The sequence below is a fragment of the Taeniopygia guttata genome, chromosome Z, assembly GCF_048771995.1.
Source record: "Taeniopygia guttata chromosome Z, bTaeGut7.mat, whole genome shotgun sequence".
Lineage (NCBI taxonomy): Eukaryota > Metazoa > Chordata > Aves > Passeriformes > Estrildidae > Taeniopygia > Taeniopygia guttata.
Window position 1 is genome coordinate 65,423,390 of NC_133063.1, and position 21,697 is coordinate 65,445,086.

Consider the following 21,697-nt stretch of genomic DNA (forward strand, 5'->3'; position numbering starts at 1 on the left):
TAATGTCACTTTGGTATCAGTTTGCAAAGAAATCTTAGAAAAAATCAACTTTTGAAACAGAGACACTAAAACCTGTGGAAAAGTGATAGTATTTTCTGTAGACGGAACTGGAATTAATTTATGCCACAGAGAGAACAGCCCCTTCTCTGCATTTCTTTCCTATAGTTTCATATGGTTGCATTGCAAAAATATCTACATGCATGCAAAAGCACCTACGTTAAATACAGAATTGGTCACATTAAAGAAAAGGTGCATATGGGAATGAACATCATTTAACTTCTCACTAAAATATGTGAGAACATATGTGCTCCTGGCCAGCCAAGTCTTGGCCAAGCAAGAAAATAAAAACTCAGAGCTGAATTAAGATTGCATTCAGTTCAAGCTTCCTGATATGGAAGCTCAGACACATGAGATCAAGAATGACTTTGTAATGTTTTACCATCAAGTAAATTTGCAGCCCACACCTACACTGACCAAGATGTCTCAGGGTACCAGTTGCTAAAGCGCTGAGTTTGTCCTTCACAAAAACACAGGAGAAAATAGAAAGTGTAGTATATTAGTTGACACACAGATGCAAGGCACACATATGCATAGCTGGGAAGAAGCAGAAAGTAACACAATACTATTATTTAGACCAAGAGATTGATGTTTGCAGTTTCTCACACCTCTACATACCGTAATTTGAACTGAGATCGCACTTCCCCATGTTCTATTTGAACCAGTTCATTGTAACAAGCAGTTATGCTGCTGTTCTCCATGAATTGCTGGAAGACAAATCAAGAGTGCATGAAATAAACTGGAATAGTTTTAAACTGTTATTTCTGTTTCTGCATCTAAAACTTTAACTTTTTAAACAGAGCTGGCATGAGGCCAGCAAAGTCCCACAAGGGTGATAAAGCACCTCTGCTGTGAGACAGGCCAAGAGAGCTGGGACTTTTCAGCCTGAAAAGGAGAATGCTGAAGTGGAGAACGTACCAAGGCATATGAATATCTGAAGGGAGACTGTAAGAAGACAGAGTCAGCTTCTTTCCATGGTGCCCAGTGACAGAGCCAGAGGCAATGGACACAAACAGAAGCAAAGGAATTTCAGTGAGCCTGAACATCAGGCAACACTTTTTTTTTTTTTACTGTGAGGGTGACCTGGGCACAGGCTATCCAGAGAGGCTGCAGAACTCCAGCATTGTATCATTTGCAGATCTCCATCACTGGAGATTCTGCAAAAAAAGCTGTATGGCATGGTCCTAAACTTGCTTTAGGGAGGAAGTAAACTTAAGCAGGGAGGTTGGGCAAGATGACTTCTAGAGGTCCCTTCCACCCTCAACTATATTTTCTTTTCTGATAGAAATAAACTTTTGTTGTACCTTTTGTGATGTGAATAGTAATCTTTTCCTAAGGAATGAGTTTCTAGTTTTTAGGACAACACAAATATCTAACTACAAAGCAAGTACAAAAACATGCTAAATCCTTTACTGGATTTTCCAGTTTGGTTTTAGCAACCCACCAGATACTCTAAAAAAACCCCAAACACAGTCTCACACAAAACTATTATTGCCTTGATGTTTTATTTTGAACATCTATCCTTAATTCAGAATGGAAATGGAAAACCTTAGAGAGGTTTTCCATAAAACACACATGCTAGGAAAAAAAAAAGAAAGAAAGAAAAATATAGTTGGCATTTTTTTCCAAGCAAATATTGCAGCTAAGGCTCCAAAAACGAAGTAACTTTGCTTCACAAGTAATGTCATTGAGCTGTCACAGAGAATTCAGAAGTGCACAGGAGTATATAAAGTAAGAAGCATCTGACCACAGTGAAAAAAACTTTGACTCCGGACAGGAGAGACTGCTCCCTATCTGTTAGGTCTAAAAGATCTTGTGCTTGGTCCTGCTGAAATTAGAAATTTTATGTTGCTACAAAAGAAGTAGATTCTCTGACTTCAGTTAAAGTTTATTGATAATCACATGCACTGACTTTAGTTATTATAGGAAATGCCCTGTGTTGTCACTAGTTCTCACAACACAGCTGCATGCACAATCCAGAGCAGCATGCAAGCCTCCGAAGAATAGCTTTCAAGAAATCTGTCCTTCTGTCCTGTATAAAAAACTGTGTTTTGGAGACCAGTGGTTTAATTCCAAGTTGTGAGGAAAACATAAAAATAATTGTTGGCATCGGTCTGTTCCACTCCTTAATGTTGACATCTTAAAATATTTCTGTAACTTTCACTTTACATGCTACGGAATGCATGGGAAAACAAAAGGTACAATATAAAGTTGGCAGAAGCAAAGGTACAAATAAAGTTGTGTTTTTATATATCAAACTGCCTGCTGACAAACTTCTCTTCTACAGCAATGCAGACTTAGATTTTCGGTTTTCGGGTGCTCTTTTAAATATTCAGCTAAATTTGAGCTAAATTTAAAACAATAAGAACAACTCTTAATAATTAAAATTTATCCATGATGGCAACCTATTTTATGAAATAGAATTACTAGAATATACTGAGGCTCTTTATAAACTGAATTTTATAGTAGTGTGTTTTACTGAAAAAAAATTAAGCACTGCTGTTCACTGACAAAACTCTTGGCACAAATCTTTTACTAAGAATCAAGAACTGCAGCTTATCAAAATGCTAGCCATGCTCTTAACTGTTGTGTAGTCTTCTGCAGATGAACAGAATCACTTTATCTAAGTTCATAGTGCTGATGCTGGTCATTTACTGGCTGACTCAAAACTGAGAAATCAACTGGGACATGAAAATAGCAGGAAACATTTATTTTTCTAATCTGTGCCTCTAATGTGACACAAAAATAAGAAGATCTCTGAACTTGCAGATATTAGAAGGCAGACAAAACATTTTCTTTTAAAAAACTTTTGTATTTATGCAGTATGTTTTGATTTAAGTAGCACATTCTCTTAAATTATTTCTTACTTCATTATAATGGGATTCTGCTGTTGTTCTAAACAGAACGTAGTACAAGCCACAAGAGTTATAAGCTAGCAGGAATGCATCCCTCTTTTTGCTTAGCAATAAGAATTTGTTTTAATATTAAAGACTTCTTTTATTCCAATCTAGTAAGTTTTAATAGTATCTAGTCAATGAGAATCAACATTTGTTTAGGAAAATAAGTTCAAAATACAAGACAAGGTTGTAATTCAGTAACTGCAAACATTAAGATCTCCTGTTTGCTAATTTAATTCATAGCTAAAAATCAGTCAGGAAGCTAAATTGCTTATTCAAATTAGCCCATCCTAAGTAGGCCACCACTATTAAATGTATGATGTTGAGAGGAAAAAAAAATCAGCATAATTAATGTACTGGATTAGCAACAGCATTAATACACAAACAAAAAAGCTGTTAATGATACAGAGGAAAAATCAGATGTAATAAAATAGACTTAAGAAGAAGGAAGAAAAAACAAAAATAAGTCAGCAAAAAGAAAAAATGATGGTTTACACAGGTTGCAATTTTCCAAAAATAAATTTCATTTTTGCTGCTGAGAAAGAGACTCCTTGCAAATGCCACCTCCCTGTCCCTACTGACCCCCATCCAAGCAAAAATAATTCCTATGTCCACCCCACAGCAAAAACGAAACTTTGACATCAGATTTATTTTAAAGTCTTGAAAACAATTCCAATAGGAAATTATTACATTACTCAAGCTCTCTGATAAATGTGGGACAGCAAGAGAGAGTAGTTAGTGCAGATGTCAGGTGCAAAAAGATTTTTCTTACCAAGGCAGAGTACCACTGAGCCGTGTCTCACAGCCACAGAGTCTCCTCTGACTTCACTCAGTACTACATCTACAGTTTTAATCTAGTTTACAAAATACATTGCCCTGCATTGGGTTCAAATGAAACAGTAGACCTGAGAAGTAATAAACCTCTCTTTGAAAAATATTTAAGCTAGAAAGAGAGAGAGAGGGAGGGAGAGAGAGAAGCTACACTAATAAAACACTGGAATTCTTGGGCTGACCTTTCTCTTGGACTCACACTTCCAATTTTCAGAGCATCTAAGTGCTTTAGAAATGCTTTGGCTCCACAATACTTTTGCAGTACTGGCAAGATCTTATACCTCTATTTTTGTGAGATCATCTGAAAATTATAATTCTGATTCATGTTCTGCTGTATAAACAAACTTGGGCTGAATGTGAGTTGGCTCAGACCCTGGACTCAATATGACCATAGAAGAATGAGATTTTTGCCTGGGTTAATTCCATGTCTTCCCTGATTTTCCTTACTACAGTTAATTTTCCTAAACATGTATATTTTAAAGAAAATATATACAGTTAATTCTAACTAATTCTTCAGATGTGCTTCTTTTGCTTATGAATGGCTAACTTATAAAATGTAGCTGGTTTATTTTAGAGTAACATAACATTAATATCCATCCAAAGCCATTCACACGAAGGTAGGGAGAGGGTAAGAAACCTAGATTTTCAGAGCTGAGAACTCCTGCTTTTCTGCCCTCTCCTACAAAGCCCTTTGAGGAACAGTATGAACAGTTAACCCCTCCTTTCTGCTACTGGTACAGAAGTGTCTCTAACTCTGTACTAAGAAGAATTAGTGCAAATCAACATAACAGTCATTATGAGGGGAAAAAAAGTCTTCACGAGCTGGACCAGGTTTATAGTCCCTTTAGAAGAGAAATCCCAGCAGCCTGAGGCAGATGGAGGGGTCTGGGTGACTGTGATATGTTAATCAGAGTCTCCTACCCCTGTTTCTTGGTGTAGTCATAAAACTCACCCACTACCCAGCCAGACCATAAGAAGGTAATCTCAGTACAGCTGCTATTCTGAAAGGACCACCTAGATCACAGACGTTTTTGTTTCATATGCTTCTGGAATACTCCTGAAAAGAAAACTAAATCAACTGCCATTGGTTTCTTATCAATACATTTCTGACTGAAGAGGATGTGTAAATTTCAATTTGAGGAAGCAGAAGTGTCTGTAATTTATGAAGCTACTATGTTTTCTATATTACATAGCCAATTTATACATACCCTATCAAAGCCTGCATCAAGAAGGGGGAGAACAGAAGTCTCTTCTTGGTCAGCAGATCTATAAAACAAAATCACACAACCACAGAATTATTCAGGTTGGAAAAGACTGTTAGATCATCGAGTCCAACTTTTAACCCAGCAGTGCTAAGTACTGAACAGCAGTGAACCACTTCCCAAGTGCCACATCCACACACCTTTTAAATACCTGCAGGGATGGTGATTCCACTGTCCTGGGCAGCCTGTTGCAATGCTTGCAACCCTTTCAGGGAAGAAATTTTTCCTAAAGTCCAATCTATACCTCTCTTAGAACAACCTGAGGCCATTTCCTATTGACAGATCCTTTGATACTTGGGAATAAAACCGGACCCTACCTGGTAGGGAGGATATACCCTCCTTTCAGATATTTGTAGAGAGAAACAAAGTCTCCCTGAGGCTCCTTTTCTCAAAGCTAAACACCTCCAGCTCCCTCAGCCACTCCTCACAGGATTAATGCTCTGGATCTTTCACCCCCTCCACTGCCCTTCTCTGGAGTCACTCCAGCACCTCACAACTTCTTGTTGTGAGGGGCCCAGAGCTGGAAGCAGGATTCCAGGTGTGGCCTCACCAGTGCTCAGTACAGGGGGCCAATCCCTGCCCTGGTCCTGCTGGCCACACCATTGCTGATCCAGGCCAGGATGCCATTGGCCTTCTTGGCCACCTGGGCACACCCTGGCTCATTCCAGCCACTGTCACCAGCACCTCCAGGGCCTTTCCAGCCATTCTGCCCCAGCCTGTGGCACTGCCTGGGGTTGTTGTGACCCAAGGGCAGGACCAGCACTGGCCTTGTTGTACCTCACACCACTGGCCTCAGGCCGTGATCCAGCCTGCCCAGATCCCTCTGCAGAGCCTTCCTGCCCTCCAGCAGATCAGCACTCCCACCCAGCTTGGTGTCACCTGCACACTGCCTGAGGGTCACTCCATTCCCTTGTCCAGGTCATTGATACAGATATTAAGCAGGGCTGGTATATTATTTACTATAAGGGAATACAATAATTGAGGATTAGATGGCATTAATCTAACATAATTCTCTAAACATAAGGAACTCAGTGAGAAGAGTTTTTCCTTAAATAAATATGAAAAATCATATTGTTACAGAAGCTGGTGCTACAGTCTTCTATTATACATATTTGCAGCTTCTATGCAGCTTGATAGCTACTCCTACAGCAAACCTGACAGACCCTCCAGAGAAGTCCTGTATCTCTTTACATACATAGAGAGGGATTGCAAAAAAAAAATATGAAGAGGATAAAAAAGACATTCTGTGATATCCTATGAGAATTAATCTAAAAAATGTTATTAAGATAAAGGTGAAGCTCAGTTGTAAAATCTCGTTCAGCAAAAAATTTAATTGATTTTCAAATCTTGGTAGTAATAGCTCTCTGGCCACTCTATTTCCTAATATTCTAATTGATTTAGGAAATGAATAAAAATTATAATGGATTCAGTAGTGTGTGGGAGTTCTAACAAAGGTATTTGAAGAGATTGGATAAATATATATTTAAGTCAGTAAGAATTCTTCCTAAATGCATGGGTTATGAATTACTGACTAAGGGTTTAAGCACAGCATTCTGGTGAATTTAGCATCAATTGGATTGAAGTTTGCCCCATCACCCAGTTCAGTAAACAACAATTTGTTATTTATCTAGTTATTTCCTTTAGAAAGTAATACACAGCTTTCTAGATTGGATTATTATTTTCCTTTCCTCTTAGAAAGAACAGATATCTGTCTGGCTTTCTTACTATACAACCCATCATGAAGATGACAGGGATAATACTAGTCAGTACTAGAGGGAAAATATCAAATACTCAAAACATGAAACATCAGCAGCCCATTTCAGGTGAAAAATACTACATTTACTCTGTAAGACTTGCTTGTCAGATACTTTCTGTTATTAAATAACTGTTATAGATCAGATAACTCTTCTTACAAAGTAAAATGAAAACCTTTCACAAACCAGCAATACTTACGTGCGTGGAACCACAGCAAGTATTACAGTATGCTCTGATAGCTCTGTGGCACGAATAGACCTGAGGAAACAAAAATGTCTCAGTTACACTGAATGCTTTCTCAATATTGCTCTGAGTTCCTTCACTGAAAATATAAATGAAAGTCAGGACTGAAAGACACCACTGAGGCTAGACAATATGAAGTGCACTGCCAAACCTACCTATCCCCATTTAGACAAACCATTTTCATTTTGCCACCAGATTTCTCATTTTCTTGTATGCAGGTAAGAGGGAAAAAGCTCCAAAATCTTAGTGTACAAACATCAGCTTTTCAGACCCATTCTTATGACCTAGCAAAGGTTTCCCCTATGTACTCAGCTAATCTGGGGCAGACTGCCCTGAATGCATGAGTCAAAAAAGGTCAGTACATGCAAAGCATCTTTAACACCCTTGACTAATTTAAACAAGAATCCCTCAGATTTACCACTGTCCTTCTAGACATTGCAAAATTTTGTTTGGAGGGTGGGAAGTGCTTTCAAGACATGAAAGTAAGAAAAATGGGCATAGCAAATTACAAAAGACTACAGTTCATTAAATACTGAATAAACAAAATGTTACCATGTTGCATATTATTGAGAAACCAAAAAAAAGCTATGACCAGCTATCAGAAGAACACCTCGTTTGTGTTTTACTGGATAATGATAAGTTTTTTTCACTCATATCACCCTGTTCTGAATAGACAATCTATATGTTTATAAAGACCAGCACAAATATTTGAGCATTAAAATGCCATTTGTCATAAACATGACAAATTTCAGCTCATGGCAGACTAGAAGCACAGTATGGTGCAAATGGTATGCTTCAGTTGAAACAGTGTATTTTAGCAAAGGATTTCAATACTAAGCACTTGTAATCTTAAAGCAGCTTGAACACAAACATGTGGACTAGAAGAGTGATGCAAACTTTTGCGATGAACTGGCAGTGCCTGGCCTTGTGGACAAACAAGCACATTCCTTTGAAGTCTGCAGCTTCAGATTTTGCTGCAGCAGTAAGCCAGGAAAGAAGCAGCACCCACAGCAGGGAATAGTTTCACAACAGCTTTGGCTTATGTTCTGATAGAAGCCCCATGACCTAGAGATAATTCTACAATTCAGCTTTGGCACAGCGTAGTTTTCATATTGTTATCCTCTTACAGATGTACACAAACCTCCTAGCCTCGGTCCCCAAATTTCCATTTTAATACAATTTTAGGTGTTCATTTTTTGTTTGTTGTTTTTATCTTTTTTCCCCCTTATTTTTGGTTTAAAATTAGGAGGTTTGTTTTCATACAATGTATTCCAGATTTTAAGAGAAGCATAAGGTGCTTTAGGTTACCTGCAGATATCTTCTGCATCAAAATATTTGGAGTTCCTGTGATCTATAACAATTATTTCCTGGTGCTTATCCAGGAAACATTCAAGTGCTGATTCCAGAGTCCAGGCAACATTGCACCTGTATCCTGCTCTGTCACAAGCCCACCAGAAACCATTGCTTTGGTTGTCTTCTTTTGCAAAGATTAGCAAAACCTGCAAGGGATAGAAAACAGCAGCACCACATTAAGCACGTAAAGTAGTCCTCTGCATGGAGAAAGTCTTAACAAACACTTCTGCCCTTTGGAAGGTTTAAAATCTGCTTTAAAAGTGGGAAGTTTGAACCACAGGTTGTAAAACAACCAATGTAGTAGTACATCTTTCTTAATGGATACCACAGTTGTCAATAGATAATCAATAGTTAACAACAGTTAACTATATACATAGTTAATAGTTTTAAACAAGGACTGTTTAAAAGTTTAGGTAAAAACAGCTTGAACCATGATGATTTTTTCCTAGCTCCTGTTCAAATTCAATCGGCAACCAGACAGAGTGTTCAAACATCATTGCCACTCTCATAAGGCCATCCCAGCTACACACACTTTTGGTTGTAAGGAATTTATGAAGTGCAGCTGCCTTAATTACTACTTATCATCCCTGAAGACATGGGCAAAAAAATTAACACCGTTTTATCTGTTCTTTTCTTCTTTAATCATAAAAAAAAAAAAGGCATTAACCAATATTATTTCAAAGCTGAAAAGAACAACAGGCAAGCAAGTATGTACAGGAGGAAAAATATTCAAATGTGAGAAATTTTTGCCCAATAAATTGTACCAACCTGTCCCTAAGCATATGAAGTAATTTAGACAATTTAAACTGAACACTTAAAGTACTGCTCCCACAAGATCAGCTAGGAAGTGTATGGAGGTGCCAAGATCAAGGAGATTTATTTAAGAGATGCTGTAGAATCTCTTAAATCAGATCAAGAGATCAAGGAGATGCTGTAGGAAGCCTGTTTGCAAGCTGACACACAGAATAGAAGCTGAAAACAGCTGTATTTCTTTGCTTCTCATGTAAAAGGAAGTGTTTTTCAGAGAGAATAAATTTTTTGTCCTTGCCCCATAACACACAATTTATCAGTGTCCAATGTTTTAATCCAAGTCATGCATTCATTCCCCATTACAGTTGCACATATTTACCATAACGGCTGATAACTAACCATGTTACCCTATGTGTCAGATGTAGAAAAGGACTAATTTAGTGCAAATATGCTGTGAAAAAGAAGGCCTCAAAAAGTCAAAAGTTTATCCACAGTTATTAAAATCGCACAAAAAGTCAGCAGCGAGAGATTAGTCATGTATAAAGAAAATTCCTATTTGTTTTACAAATAAAACTCATCCCCTGACTTTACTGAAACAACAGGTTAAAAAAAATGTAAAATTTTCCTTCAAATGCCTGTAGAAAAGGCCAACAACCTTTATCCGCCTTGCCTTATGCAGCTGTGATGTCAGTACATGAATTTCAGCACCATCAGTCTAAAAGCTAGAAAAGGTGACAATAGCTTTCTTCTTATCCTTAGCTGTCTGGATTGTTTAATACTAAACAATAAAAAAATCAATCATTGTTACTGTGACAGTCAGAGTTTCATTAAACAATGGAAGAAAATTAAATGTTCACAAATTCTGTAAATATTAAGAAGGTAAAAATTTTAATGCATTGGAAGGTTTTTGATTGCAGTTATACATAAGCAGATTGGTTAACGGACACTTAATATCCAAGGTAATAACTGTTGTCACTCTTTCTAATCCCTGCAGTTTTTTTTCCAGAGTTAGAAAGCAGTGACTTGGCCAAGCTGCAGGTTTTCTGATTCCTGAGTGAAGTCCCTATTCTAATACAATCTTATGTTTGGTTCCAACTGCCTTTAGTTTTATTTTGTTCCTAGTTTGAAATGTTACGGGGAAAGAAAATTTGAGGGGGGCAGAGATGGCACGTTTTTTGATATCTTCCTTTTCTCAGCACTCCCAGTTTGGAAATAAAGGATGGCAAAATGCAATAATTTATCAGCTTTAAAATAATGGAGCTTAATTAAACCATTCAATCTCTCCCTGGTAGCTAATTATCAGTGCATAAATCCTTGTGAGAATATTAATTTTAAAATTTGTTTTAAAGTATTACTACTATGCTTTTTCATTACCATTCATATGGAGCTTATTATAAATCATCAAAACATAATGCAACTAGAGTATTTGAACAATGCTGTCAAAGTCAAAGCAAAAATGTAATAATCCATATAAACAACATGATCAAGGAAATGCTTTAATTCAACCTGTCTTCCTTGCCAAAAAACTTCAAGTAGTTTGTTTTTTGCTTCATGATTTGCCAGTGTTACTGTAAATTTTACTCAGTGTTGCTCTAGTTTAGGAATACCATGGACATTCTCTGTAGAAGCCTTTCCAATTTTGGTGATGTACTGAAATTTTTACTCTCTTTCTAAGTATTTACTTACTCTTTCTAAGTATTTACTTAGAAAGACACACAACTATTGCACATCTTGTTCCCTGTTTATTATACAAATAATATGGGCAAAGAAAATGGACAAAAATTTGCTTTAAAGAGTTTGAAATACAAGAAACACCAGCTGAGGATAAACAAGATATCAAAAGCAAAAAGAAAATTAAAGCAACTTAAGAAGCTACTTAATTATTTTCAAAGCATCATATCCCAGCAAGAGACTTTCAAGGTGGAAAAGACGGTATCTCTGAATAAAGTTACAGAGATACTCCTGTTTTATTGGTATGAAACAGCGAAACGCTGTGCATTTCGAAGCACTGTGAGCGAAGATCACAGTGTCAACACTGTGAAAGAGATGATGGTAAATAAATGTTCTAAAAGGTGAGAAAATGCAGCATTTGAACAGGAACATATTCAAACATTTATGAGCAAACATTTCTGCAAGAGGATCCAACACCTTTTTTATGTGCACTAATTGTTTATAAAAACCACATCTCCCATGTCCCCTGGAGAAAGCACATTTTCATGTACTTCCAGCATTGTCATTTCTGAAATCAAACCATTCCTATTTACAAGCCTTGGTACAAAGTTGAGGCAATTGTGCAATCTGTATATGGGATGTTTGGAGGGTTGGAGCTGGCTGGTTTACTTTGGACTCTTCCCTTTACCTCTTAAGGCCAGAAGCACCTGGTTCGCAATTCTGTACAAATGAAACCAGATTCTTACTCTGACATATATGGTCATGAAGCCCAGTGGGGAATCTATTAAATGGTTTTATGGCAGGTCACAGGCACAAGTGAGGTCACTTCTCAGACAAAAAATATGTGCCATTTTGAGGTTGACACAGGTGTCCCATAACAGCATAAAACACAGCAGAATAAAATGAAGTTCACTAAGAAAAGCCCCAGTGGCAATTGTTTTAACGAATGGAACTTAACTTCTCAGACAATTGTAAACATGATTAATCATCCACAACAGACATTTAAAATGTGATATTCAGTAGCTGTTTGCACTGCACAGAGAAACACATAATTGTATTGTCAAGATGGAATAAAAGATTAGCACACATTTTTAAAATGTGGGGATGTGTGTGTTACTTTCCAAATTATCTGAGGTAAGGTGGCATGTTCCACAAACAAACAAGGTGGATTAACATGAAGTGTTTTATTTAACTGTAAATAAGTTAACATATGGCAGCATCTTTGAGGAAAATTCTTCAGGTAATAATTTTACTTAATAATTTCTGCTTAAGACATATTTTTTTCTTACACAGATTCTCAGCTGTGAAATGTAAAGACAAAATAACACCCCCATCTGAAAAGATACCAAGAAGAAAATCAGTTTTTAAAAACAACAAAAATCCAACTTTCCCTTGGGCAAATACAATTTCTATGAAGCAATATCCTGATAAAAGTATTGAGAGTATTTGTATTTGTTAATTTTCTGGATAATCTTTCTGAAGATGAACATGATCTAAAAATATTTTTCTGTGAAAAGTTCCAAACTTCTATATTGAAATTCCCTGCAAAACTGAAGGTTGTTCTACTGTTGAAGTCACTATTCCACAGTCTTATTGCAATATAAACAAGTAATTTCATCAGATCGAGTCATCATTAAGACTGAATGTAAAGCCATAAAAATGTAAAGCTTTATAATGCATTTCTTCCACACATAGGTTTTTCATAGAAAGGGTGACTGGTGACAACGTCTCTGTATTTTACAGAATTAACTGACACATAAATTAATTCAGATGAATTATGTATCACTAAAACAATGTCAAAGGCTAAAATTATTTAATTTCCTATAATCTGAGAGTTCCAACATCTACTGTAAGGTAAAAAAATAGCACTTGGCATCTGATATTGTCACAGGAACAAAATGTACAGATAAAGAAGAATGTATGGAAAAGTGCTGCTCCTTAGCTGAATTTGAACCTGTCTTGTTGGAGGTCATGTGAATTCTTGTAATTCTCTGTCCTGTTACAGTTCTCTGTCCTGTTGTGCAAAACCCAGCAAAACTGAACATATACCTAAATTTCATTAAGCTCTCAGCTCTGGTATATCCAAACTGAACAGTTTTTAATAGCCATAGAGGCAGCTCTTTCCCTGGTTGGTGCACACACACTCCTACTGGTACAAGGAATGAGGGGATGTTAATGGAAATCTAAATGGTCTATTTATCAAGTTAATTTACTTGTAGATCTTCTCAAGCAATCAGATACACAAAACACACATTATCCCTCTCACAGTCCTTGTACAAGTGAAATTAAAGTATTATAGTTGACTAAAGAGTTAAAGAGTTTGAATCTTAATTTCTTCATCTACCAATACTGAATTGGCTCTCCCAGAAACTGAAGGAGCATCTTACCTGAATTGGGTATTGTGTCAGTCTCATGGGCCCAACTTGTACTTCTGCAGTTGAAGACTGCTAAAGAAGAGAAATACAGATTTTTTTTTTTTTCAGTCTGGTTCTTAAGGTAGCATTTTATATACAAGATTTAAAGATCAAACAGAACCATGAAAGATGCTAAAAGGCAGACTGGCATATGAATAGCAGCCTTAATTTCGTTACTTTGAAGTGCATCTTACATCATCTTTACCAAATTCCTATTTTTGTTTTACTTGCCTGTAAGTTAGAAATGGTAGAGTTTTAAATAAGGAAGCAAGAAACACACACTTCCTTTTCCCTCTTTCCCCAGTAGAGCACCTAGGTTATATAGAAGGATTTGTTTTTGCTGGAGACTGCAGAAAGCTATTTATCTCTGGCCAAAAGTTATTTATTTGAATGTAATACAAAACTTTTTTAAAAGATCTTGTGACAAGATATTCTAAATAATAATGTTTTAGTGGGATTGATAGGGAAAGAAGTGACTTTTGAGAAAAAGGAACTTGTTTGGGTTGCAGATTAAAAGTTGTTTTCCAGAACTATAGTCTTCAGTTTTCAGGTAAAAATATCCCTATCATGTGAGCCATGACATTTTCAGAAGACACAGATAGCACATCATAATTTAAACCTACTGCAAGAAAGCCAGTACATGTGGGCTGTGGCTGCTTTGTTTGTTATACTTCTTAGGAGCTGGACTACGTTAATACTTTTTGTGTCTTGATACATTTCAGTACACTTCTCCTGTACACTAGTGATTTGTTTCACTTCAGACCATTAGCTACAGAAGGTTGTTAAGCAACAGAACAATACATATGTCCTCACACAGGTGCATGAGAAGAGAAGAGTCTTTAAACCCTTAAAATGTTCATGCATATGGAGAATTAGTTGCATGTTACCAATCTCCAAAAGGGCGGATTCCTTGCCCAGGTACCCCAGGTGCCCCAGGTATAGATTAGTTAAAGAAATCACCCTGCAAGACATGTAATCTGACCAAAACCCTAATTGTAGGCAGATTCCCAAGGCCATTCCCTGGCACATAGGAATGTTGGAGCCTTATTTCTGTGGCATTTTTCTCTGTGGCACTCATTAATCTGAGCCTTTTATACAGACAATACTTAACCCTTAAAAGATGTATTTTTCAAAGGAATGCATATGAACATTTAAAGCGGATGAAGTTCCCGGTATTCTAATGCTTTCTTTAGGGAATATGATACTGTGTTAAGCATTAACAGCCTTGCCTGCACGTGAGACAGAGGCATTATGTGTAGCTACAACTGACACGTTGGGTTTTCACGCACCGCTGCGCATCGATTCTTCTCAGCCCCACAACGTACGTCAGAAGGTGGTAACGGGCAGTGCTCCAAAAGATTAAACTACAAAGCCTGCCACTGTTTTCCAAAGCAAAAACTGCCCCAAATATGTGTAGTTAACCTCTCAGTTTCTCACAGAAAAGCTCCACTTCCCACTTGAGCTCCTTCTGTAGCAGAATGCAGCTTAGTGCCAGTAAGCATATCTGAACAGAAACAGAAGTTAGCACCCATCATCAACCATGAGTTGTGAGTGAGTTAAAGAAACAGTTCTCTGAAAGCCCCAACCAAAAGGGAAAAACAGCACATTCATATTCCAATGGTACTCAACAGGAAACTCTTAAATAAATATTTTATCATCATCCACTTTGATTAAAAAAAAGTTTTGAAGTGATCTCATTCGACAAATCTGTAAGACTTCACAAAGACTTCAGCCAGCCTCAGAGCAAAAGCATGTTTTTTGACAAAACGTAGCTCACACTGTCTCAGAAGGTGTGGATCAAAAGCATCAGATTCTTCAAAAAAAGAAGAATGCAGACATAGCCATGTATGTTTGGACACATATATTTATTTTATTCTCTAATGCCAGGGAAATATCAGGGAACTCACATTTTAAATGAACGCCTTCCACCTTCTACTGCTTCAAAAGATACCCAGCGTTAGTCACTCTGTATTGTCAAAAATGAAATAACTGTGTCCAAGACACAGATCAATGCAGGCAAGTCTATCAAGTCCTTTACAAAGATTACTTTATAGATTAGCCACTTTTCTTATCCTGTTTATTTTAAAACAAGAGCAACAAAATAATCCACTCACCTAAACTCTGACTCAGAGTTTTTCTCCTGGCTGTTTCTGTGTCAGCCTTATGAATGAATAGAAAACACTTGAATAGAAGGACAAAAAAATCAGGGTCTTTCTCTTTCTCACTTCCTTCCCGATTCAGGGTGCTCCTGCCTTTCCTAACAGCAGAAAAGCTAGGTGAAAATTCAAAAATCAGAGACTCCTGATGTAGGTGAACTGTTCTGCTCAGTGCAGACTTGATAGGGTCAGAACCACAGAGAGATGGAGATTAGGTGCTGCTCTACCTGAAAGATTGTTATTTGTAGTCTTTGAGTTCCTAAAATGCTCAACTTCATCACTTATACAATGCACAGAAACAGATGAGACAAATTAAGATTGGTAATGCACCTGAATATGGGAAGGATAAATAAACCTACTCATTAGATATAGCAAAAACTATGTCTGACATTCTCCCTTCTGGTCTTTAGGTTCTGAGTCTTGTTTTACAACCCAAATCAGACCCTTGGATTTACAGGCCCAAACTACTGTGGGTATAAGTAACTGACTCACTTTTCTCTGTCAAACGCAGCTAAAGGAGACAGCAAAAATAATGACATATGTGCCTGGCCTTCATAAATGTCCTACGGATCTCTCACTCACCTGAATGAATTAATTCCACATCTCCTGAACTCTCAGAAGAATCTGACCATATGGACATTACGTATTAGTGCTACCATAACCATACCTCTGTTCATTTCCTCACTTAAGTGAATATCATATTGCTGATGGTTTCCAATTTAAATAAAGCTCTCATTATTTGACTGACTGCCAGGAAGGACTGCTAATAGATCTGCAACCTAAATCAATTAGTGTAGTAGCTCATAACAGACTTTGCTGGTAAAACATGCAGAGACAAGATTGATTCTAAAGAGGCCAGTGAGAAAATCCCTAATTTCAGTGAGCAGAGGAACAGACACTGTATTGAAAGCAAAGAAATTACCACCTAGAAATAATAAAAGCATAAAACAAGTGAAAAAAGAGTTTGTTTTAACATTTTTAACTGCCCAATATTATTTTTAGTATCATTGTAATCTCCTAAGCAGTCTCTCCAGGAATCAGCTATGAAACAAATAATTAGACAAAGTCAATAGCACTTTCTTAGCTCTTATGCGTTTGTGCAAACCAGTGATCACCAATTACCTTAATATCATAGTAGTGCCATTAAGCAAAATGCATTACTACTTCATTGAATTTTCACCCTTCTAAATCACCAGTACAAAAGTCTTTACCTCAGTATGGCTGCAGAGTTACAGCCCATGCAGTTGATGAATCATCAATAATTACCAACACGCCACTGTAATTAGTGTAGACTAATTAGTACAGCAAAATCATCTTGCATAATTCTGTGCTGCTTCAAAGCAACAATAGCAGCTAGAGACAACCAAGCAGTGATGCAAAGGTGTTGGTGAATTCAGCCTCCTGAAAAGGCTCGGGATGGATGTGCCAGTTGAGAAGCAACACGCAGATGCCAAGGTCCCTTTTGCCCTGACGACTCTCTGCCCTCTTCCCTTTCCCTTTCATTAGTGCATCCCTTCATTCAGCTTTGTAGTGTTTTCAGACACCTGTCCCTTGGGTTTTGCAAGCCAATAACAGGAATCTCTTTTTGACCCAGCTTTCACCTCAGCCTGTGCTCCCTGGCTGCATCTTTGCCAGGGCTCTTTTGCACTGCCCTCCAACTCAGTTTTCTCTATCCACACTGCTGGTAAAGATTGACTCTTCAGCCTGTTCCTTAGCTATTACCATTTTCATGTTTGATTGTAGCACTGTTTTCAACCTCAAGTCCCTTGGCTTTTTTTTTTTCTTTTTCCTGGCCAAACTGCAGTCCACAACCATGTATGACTTCAACCCCGGTGTTAGTCTTGCATGAATTCCCTTACGAGATGCGGGGTCAAGAATTCTTGTCCAACACCCTTGGCCTGGAGCTGGTGTCCTGCACTTCTTCCTGCTACAGCACACCAGACAAGGGTGCCCAGATCCCCTTCTGCTGTTCAGCAAAGCTACATTCCTCTGGTTTCCCCCTTTTTTTGTCTTGTCTTCCTTAATAGAACTGTATCACAATCTTTCAGTTTTTTATCACTTCTGGTCCATCCAACTCTACAGGTATTTTTGTACAGTTTGACACTTGGCCACTCTTTTTCTGTTTGGAGTCTCCCCCTCTTTCTTTGTCAGCTTCTACCATCACAGAGAGTATCACTTGACCTGTTTAGCAATTTGTGTTTATAAAGAAGAGGCAGATTTATGGGAGAAAACTCAAGAGCTTCTTCTACCTCTGAGTCAAAAAAGCCCCTAAATGATAATTTGGCAAAGGCTGGGAGACTAAGTAGGATGAATCACTCCTACAATACATGCTCATATTGCTGGAGCTTGGTCCTGAGCTAGATGGTTTTGTGGTCTGACCTCCCCAGCTTTTTCAAACACCATCTTTCCCTGCCTCACTCATTTGACTGACCAACTCCTTATCCTCTCCACCCACCAAAAAGCTACTGTCCCAGTAACTACGGCAACTCTCTTTCAGGAACGATGGCTCTCTGCCACCTTTTTGTCAAATTCTGTTGGGTTTTAACTTTTTTTTCCTGTCAGCTTCTCCTTGCTGTGGTTTCCAGTTGACTTTTACATTTACTTGCTGAGCTTCTCATCCCTTTCATTTTCCTCACCCCCACTAGAGGGCTGCCAACTCTGCTCCACAGCTGCTCCCTTCTTGTCAGCCGACTGCCACTTTTCCACGGAGTCCCAAGGAGCATTAGACAGTTGTATAGCCCGACTCTGAAGTTAATGCAAGGTCATGATATTTTATTTTCTGAAAACAATGATCAAACACACATACTGCTTAGAAGATATAAAGTTTTATCACTGCTGGTTCAGCCACTGCAGTCCCTGCAAGCACTCCTAAGAGAAGTCTGACCCATAAGATATGTAGGTAAAAAATACACACATGCATTTGGAAGATACACAAGATAATTAGGTATTTAAAAGGGAGCAGAACAAAGTCAAGAGGAAGAAGAGCCCTTCCATGACTACCTTCATCTCCGGGTGATGAAATTCAGCTCCTTTTGCATACTCTAACCCATGACCTTTGAGCTCCTTTTCTTCAACAACCTGTGTCTGAAAAGGAGCATTAAGCCCTAACTTTCTTTCCCATCTCCTTCTTCCCTACCAACGTTGCCGTCACCTGGTGAGAGAGCAGTCATTTAGCAGTGAAGCATTTGAAACCAAGCCCATTGCGGTCCCTGCATTTCTTCTGTGCTCTGAATACCAGCCTGACTGGGTTCCTAAGGGAACCTGCCATAGAGATGCTTCTGTCTGCTAATTCTACATGTTCTTCTGTGTGAACCAGATGCCAAGACTTCATATCTTAGTAGAGATAAGATGGTCACCAGTTCTGGAGATAAGCAGAAGCCTGCATAAAACTTCAAATGCCTAAAATTGAATTTCTGTGAATGACACAGTTGATAACATAATGAATGTCTAAGTTGGTTGGGGTTATTTTTGTTTCGTTCTCAGAGTCTGCTTCTCCTTTGTTCAAACTCTTTTTGTGCACAGCTGAGAAGTTTTGTCTCAGAATCAGCTTCAGGAACAGATGTTAAGATTTCTTTCTTCCTTCATTCTCATTCCTCTCTATATGGTTTCCTGACCTGTGTTTCAAATAAGAAATTAGATAAGTAAGTAGTCAAAACCACAGATCTGTTTCTTCTCTATTTCTCACTCCTTTTTTTTGTGCCCAGGACATAAGTCATCCATTTTTAAGCAACTAGAGTCAGTAGTGCTCATATAATCTTGCTGTTTCAATTTAAAATCAGTGGTAAGGGGAGAAAAGCAAAAGAAAGGGATGCAGGTAAACCTCTGAGAGACATGGAGAAGAGAGAGGGAAACAAAAGGAAGTTAGCACCAACAGGTCACAAGTAGTGGTCACCCTAAAGAAAATAAAAATTGAGAAATTAATATCAGTGTCAACTTGATAGAGATTTTAGATGACTTCTTGAATAAGCAAGCTGACACTTTTTAAACAATCCTATGAGGTTTAAGATAATAAATGTGTATGTGATATAAAATGATAACTGTAGAAAGAATATTATTTTAGGACTTTTTACATTCTGTTCATAGTTTGGTAGCAACTTCCTTGTGAATACATTATCATACTAGGACAATAGAACAAACAAGCAGAAAAAAACACTAGTTCAGCCATTATGGTGCTACATTTGGCGTACAAACCACCATTGTTGAGCTGTCATCAATTCTGCTCACAGCAGCTACTCTGAGGCTACCTTTCAAGGCTGCAAAAGACTCAGAAACCCTCTATCCATAGAGGGTAGTTAACATCCCATTTATTCCTATAATTTTCAGATTAGGACTTTCAACAGCATCTGGAAGTAGTCCTGCAGTTTGTACACACCATTTCTCACCATGCGATTTTCCTTATGTGGATTCAAGGATCATAATCTACTATTAGGATGACTACCAAAATTCTGGTTCTTGGAATCAACATAGAATAAATTTGGTATTTGGGATACAGTTGGCTGAACACATTTGAATAGGATGCTCCTTAATAAAACAAAAAAAAAATCTCTAGGGAGATTTCTAAACACATTCCCATTTTTTAAAAACCTGTGAGGAACATCCAAAAAAATTGGTTAAACCAACCAATCTTGGTCCAACATCCTGTCTTCAAAAATGGCCAAAAGCAGATGGAAAACTGGAAGATGCAAAAGCACGACAAGCACAGAGTGACACTGTCCCTTACACCCCCTAACCTTGATGTTTATAGCTCGTCTTAGCTTATGCTTTTCTGCTCACAAAGAAGCAGGGCACGTAAATTAAAATCATCCCTTTTTTCACTGACCGTGTAGCGTGTCTCAAAACTCACTGCACTGGGAAATTTCCTCCCCTTCCCCCAGATATTTGGAACATGAATAGGAAGAAGGGTTTGGCTAATGGCTTGAGATGTTGACTGAAACTCCAAAGAATAAAGAAACACAAAACTTTTGGTGTGAAGGGACCCCTGAAGGCCATCTAGTCTCTTCAAGTGGTGCTGAAAGATGCTTGATCAGCCATGGCTTTGCCTATCCCTTGCCAGCATGGCTGCAGCTCAGTAATCACATTCCAGCCTGTACTGACAAGACAGGAAGTAAAATCCATTTTCTGGACAAGTGCTTTAATTTCCAAACTACTGTGTTAAATTTTTGGAAGGAAAAACAACTACAGAATGCATCAAGCTTATTTTGAATACTTTTGACATTATCAACAGAAGTTTCTATGAGAGTATATTTATTTTATTAGCACACAAATTTCATTTCACTGACTATGCTTGGCAGGTAAGTTAATGTTAATGCCCTTGCAGTGTGAAGAGGTGAAGGGAAAACAAACTTCTACAAACACCTGTCAAAGTGAACAGAATATGTCCAGACTTATGGATCTTGGCATGGTGAGACTTCTTTCTGTAAATCCACCTGTCATTATTGTCCATTCTCAACTCCGCAGAAGTATGAGTCACACACATTACTGGGGAATCCGATCAAATTTCTTTACCTTAGGGAAAAACACACCAACTGAGACTGAGCTATTTCAAAAACATTTGCACTGGTGTCTGGGAGAGAGAAAAATCCAAGACTATAGATACAGAGAGATATAAAAGTTAATTGTATTTTCATTTTTGTATGTTGAGGTAGTCAAAGAAGCAACCAACAAAGATCCAAACAAAACAACATTATACTACCCTGTAAATTTATGGCAAACAAGCTCTTTGAATGTTGTACATAATCTTTTGCTTTCCTTGAGATAAATTAACGAAAAGTAGAAAAATTGAAGAGGAAAGCAAGAAGAATAATAATTAAATTTCAAGATATCTTTGGATAACTAAAAAGACTAGGCTGCATCTTCTAGGAAGAGAGCTTCCTAAGGACTTGAACAGGTATCTATGAAATCAGGAGTAGCATAGAGCAGAATGAAGAATGACTCACCAAGAGTATTCCCAATACAAGAGATTTGATACCTGCACTTAGAGCAGGCCACTGGAAAGGGCAATGTTAAAAGAGCAGTTGAACAAAACTTGCCAAAGGTAGGTCCCTGTGCTGCTGCACAACACACCAGTAGGAACACAACCTCAGCTCACAGGCCCTTCAGCTATAAGTTAAGCGAGGCCCAGGGAGTGATCGCTCTCCATCCGCCCTCTTTTCTCTTTGTTGCCTAAGACTCCTTACACTTGCCCAAGACAGACAGGCTTATGGTTCAATACAGTAGATCAATTCTTGGGCATGGCTATTAAAATTGATACAAAAACCCCAAGAAGTGAGTTTTAATACTGGATATTTCAGGTAATACAATCATAGAAA

At 37.9% G+C, this 21,697-nt stretch overlaps 1 protein-coding gene across 4 annotated transcripts in view; it reads right to left on the bottom strand.

The window, feature by feature from the left end:
- The window catches only part of PDE8B (phosphodiesterase 8B), a 70,672-nt gene that overhangs the window by 27,667 nt on the left and 21,308 nt on the right, over window positions 1–21,697 (bottom strand). For 2 of the 4 annotated variants that reach the window (XM_030257740.4, XM_030257741.4), the window contains exons 2-6: window positions 13,207–13,266; window positions 8,354–8,544; window positions 7,001–7,060; window positions 4,994–5,051; window positions 676–764 (exon numbers count right to left, since the gene is read on the bottom strand). In XM_030257740.4, the coding sequence (XP_030113600.4) occupies window positions 676–764; window positions 4,994–5,051; window positions 7,001–7,060; window positions 8,354–8,544; window positions 13,207–13,266 (458 nt within the window). The remainder of the gene's footprint in view (window positions 1–675; window positions 765–4,993; window positions 5,052–7,000; window positions 7,061–8,353; window positions 8,545–13,206; window positions 13,267–21,697) is intronic. The other 2 variants (XM_072922875.1, XM_032744244.3) reach the window with 2 other exon arrangements.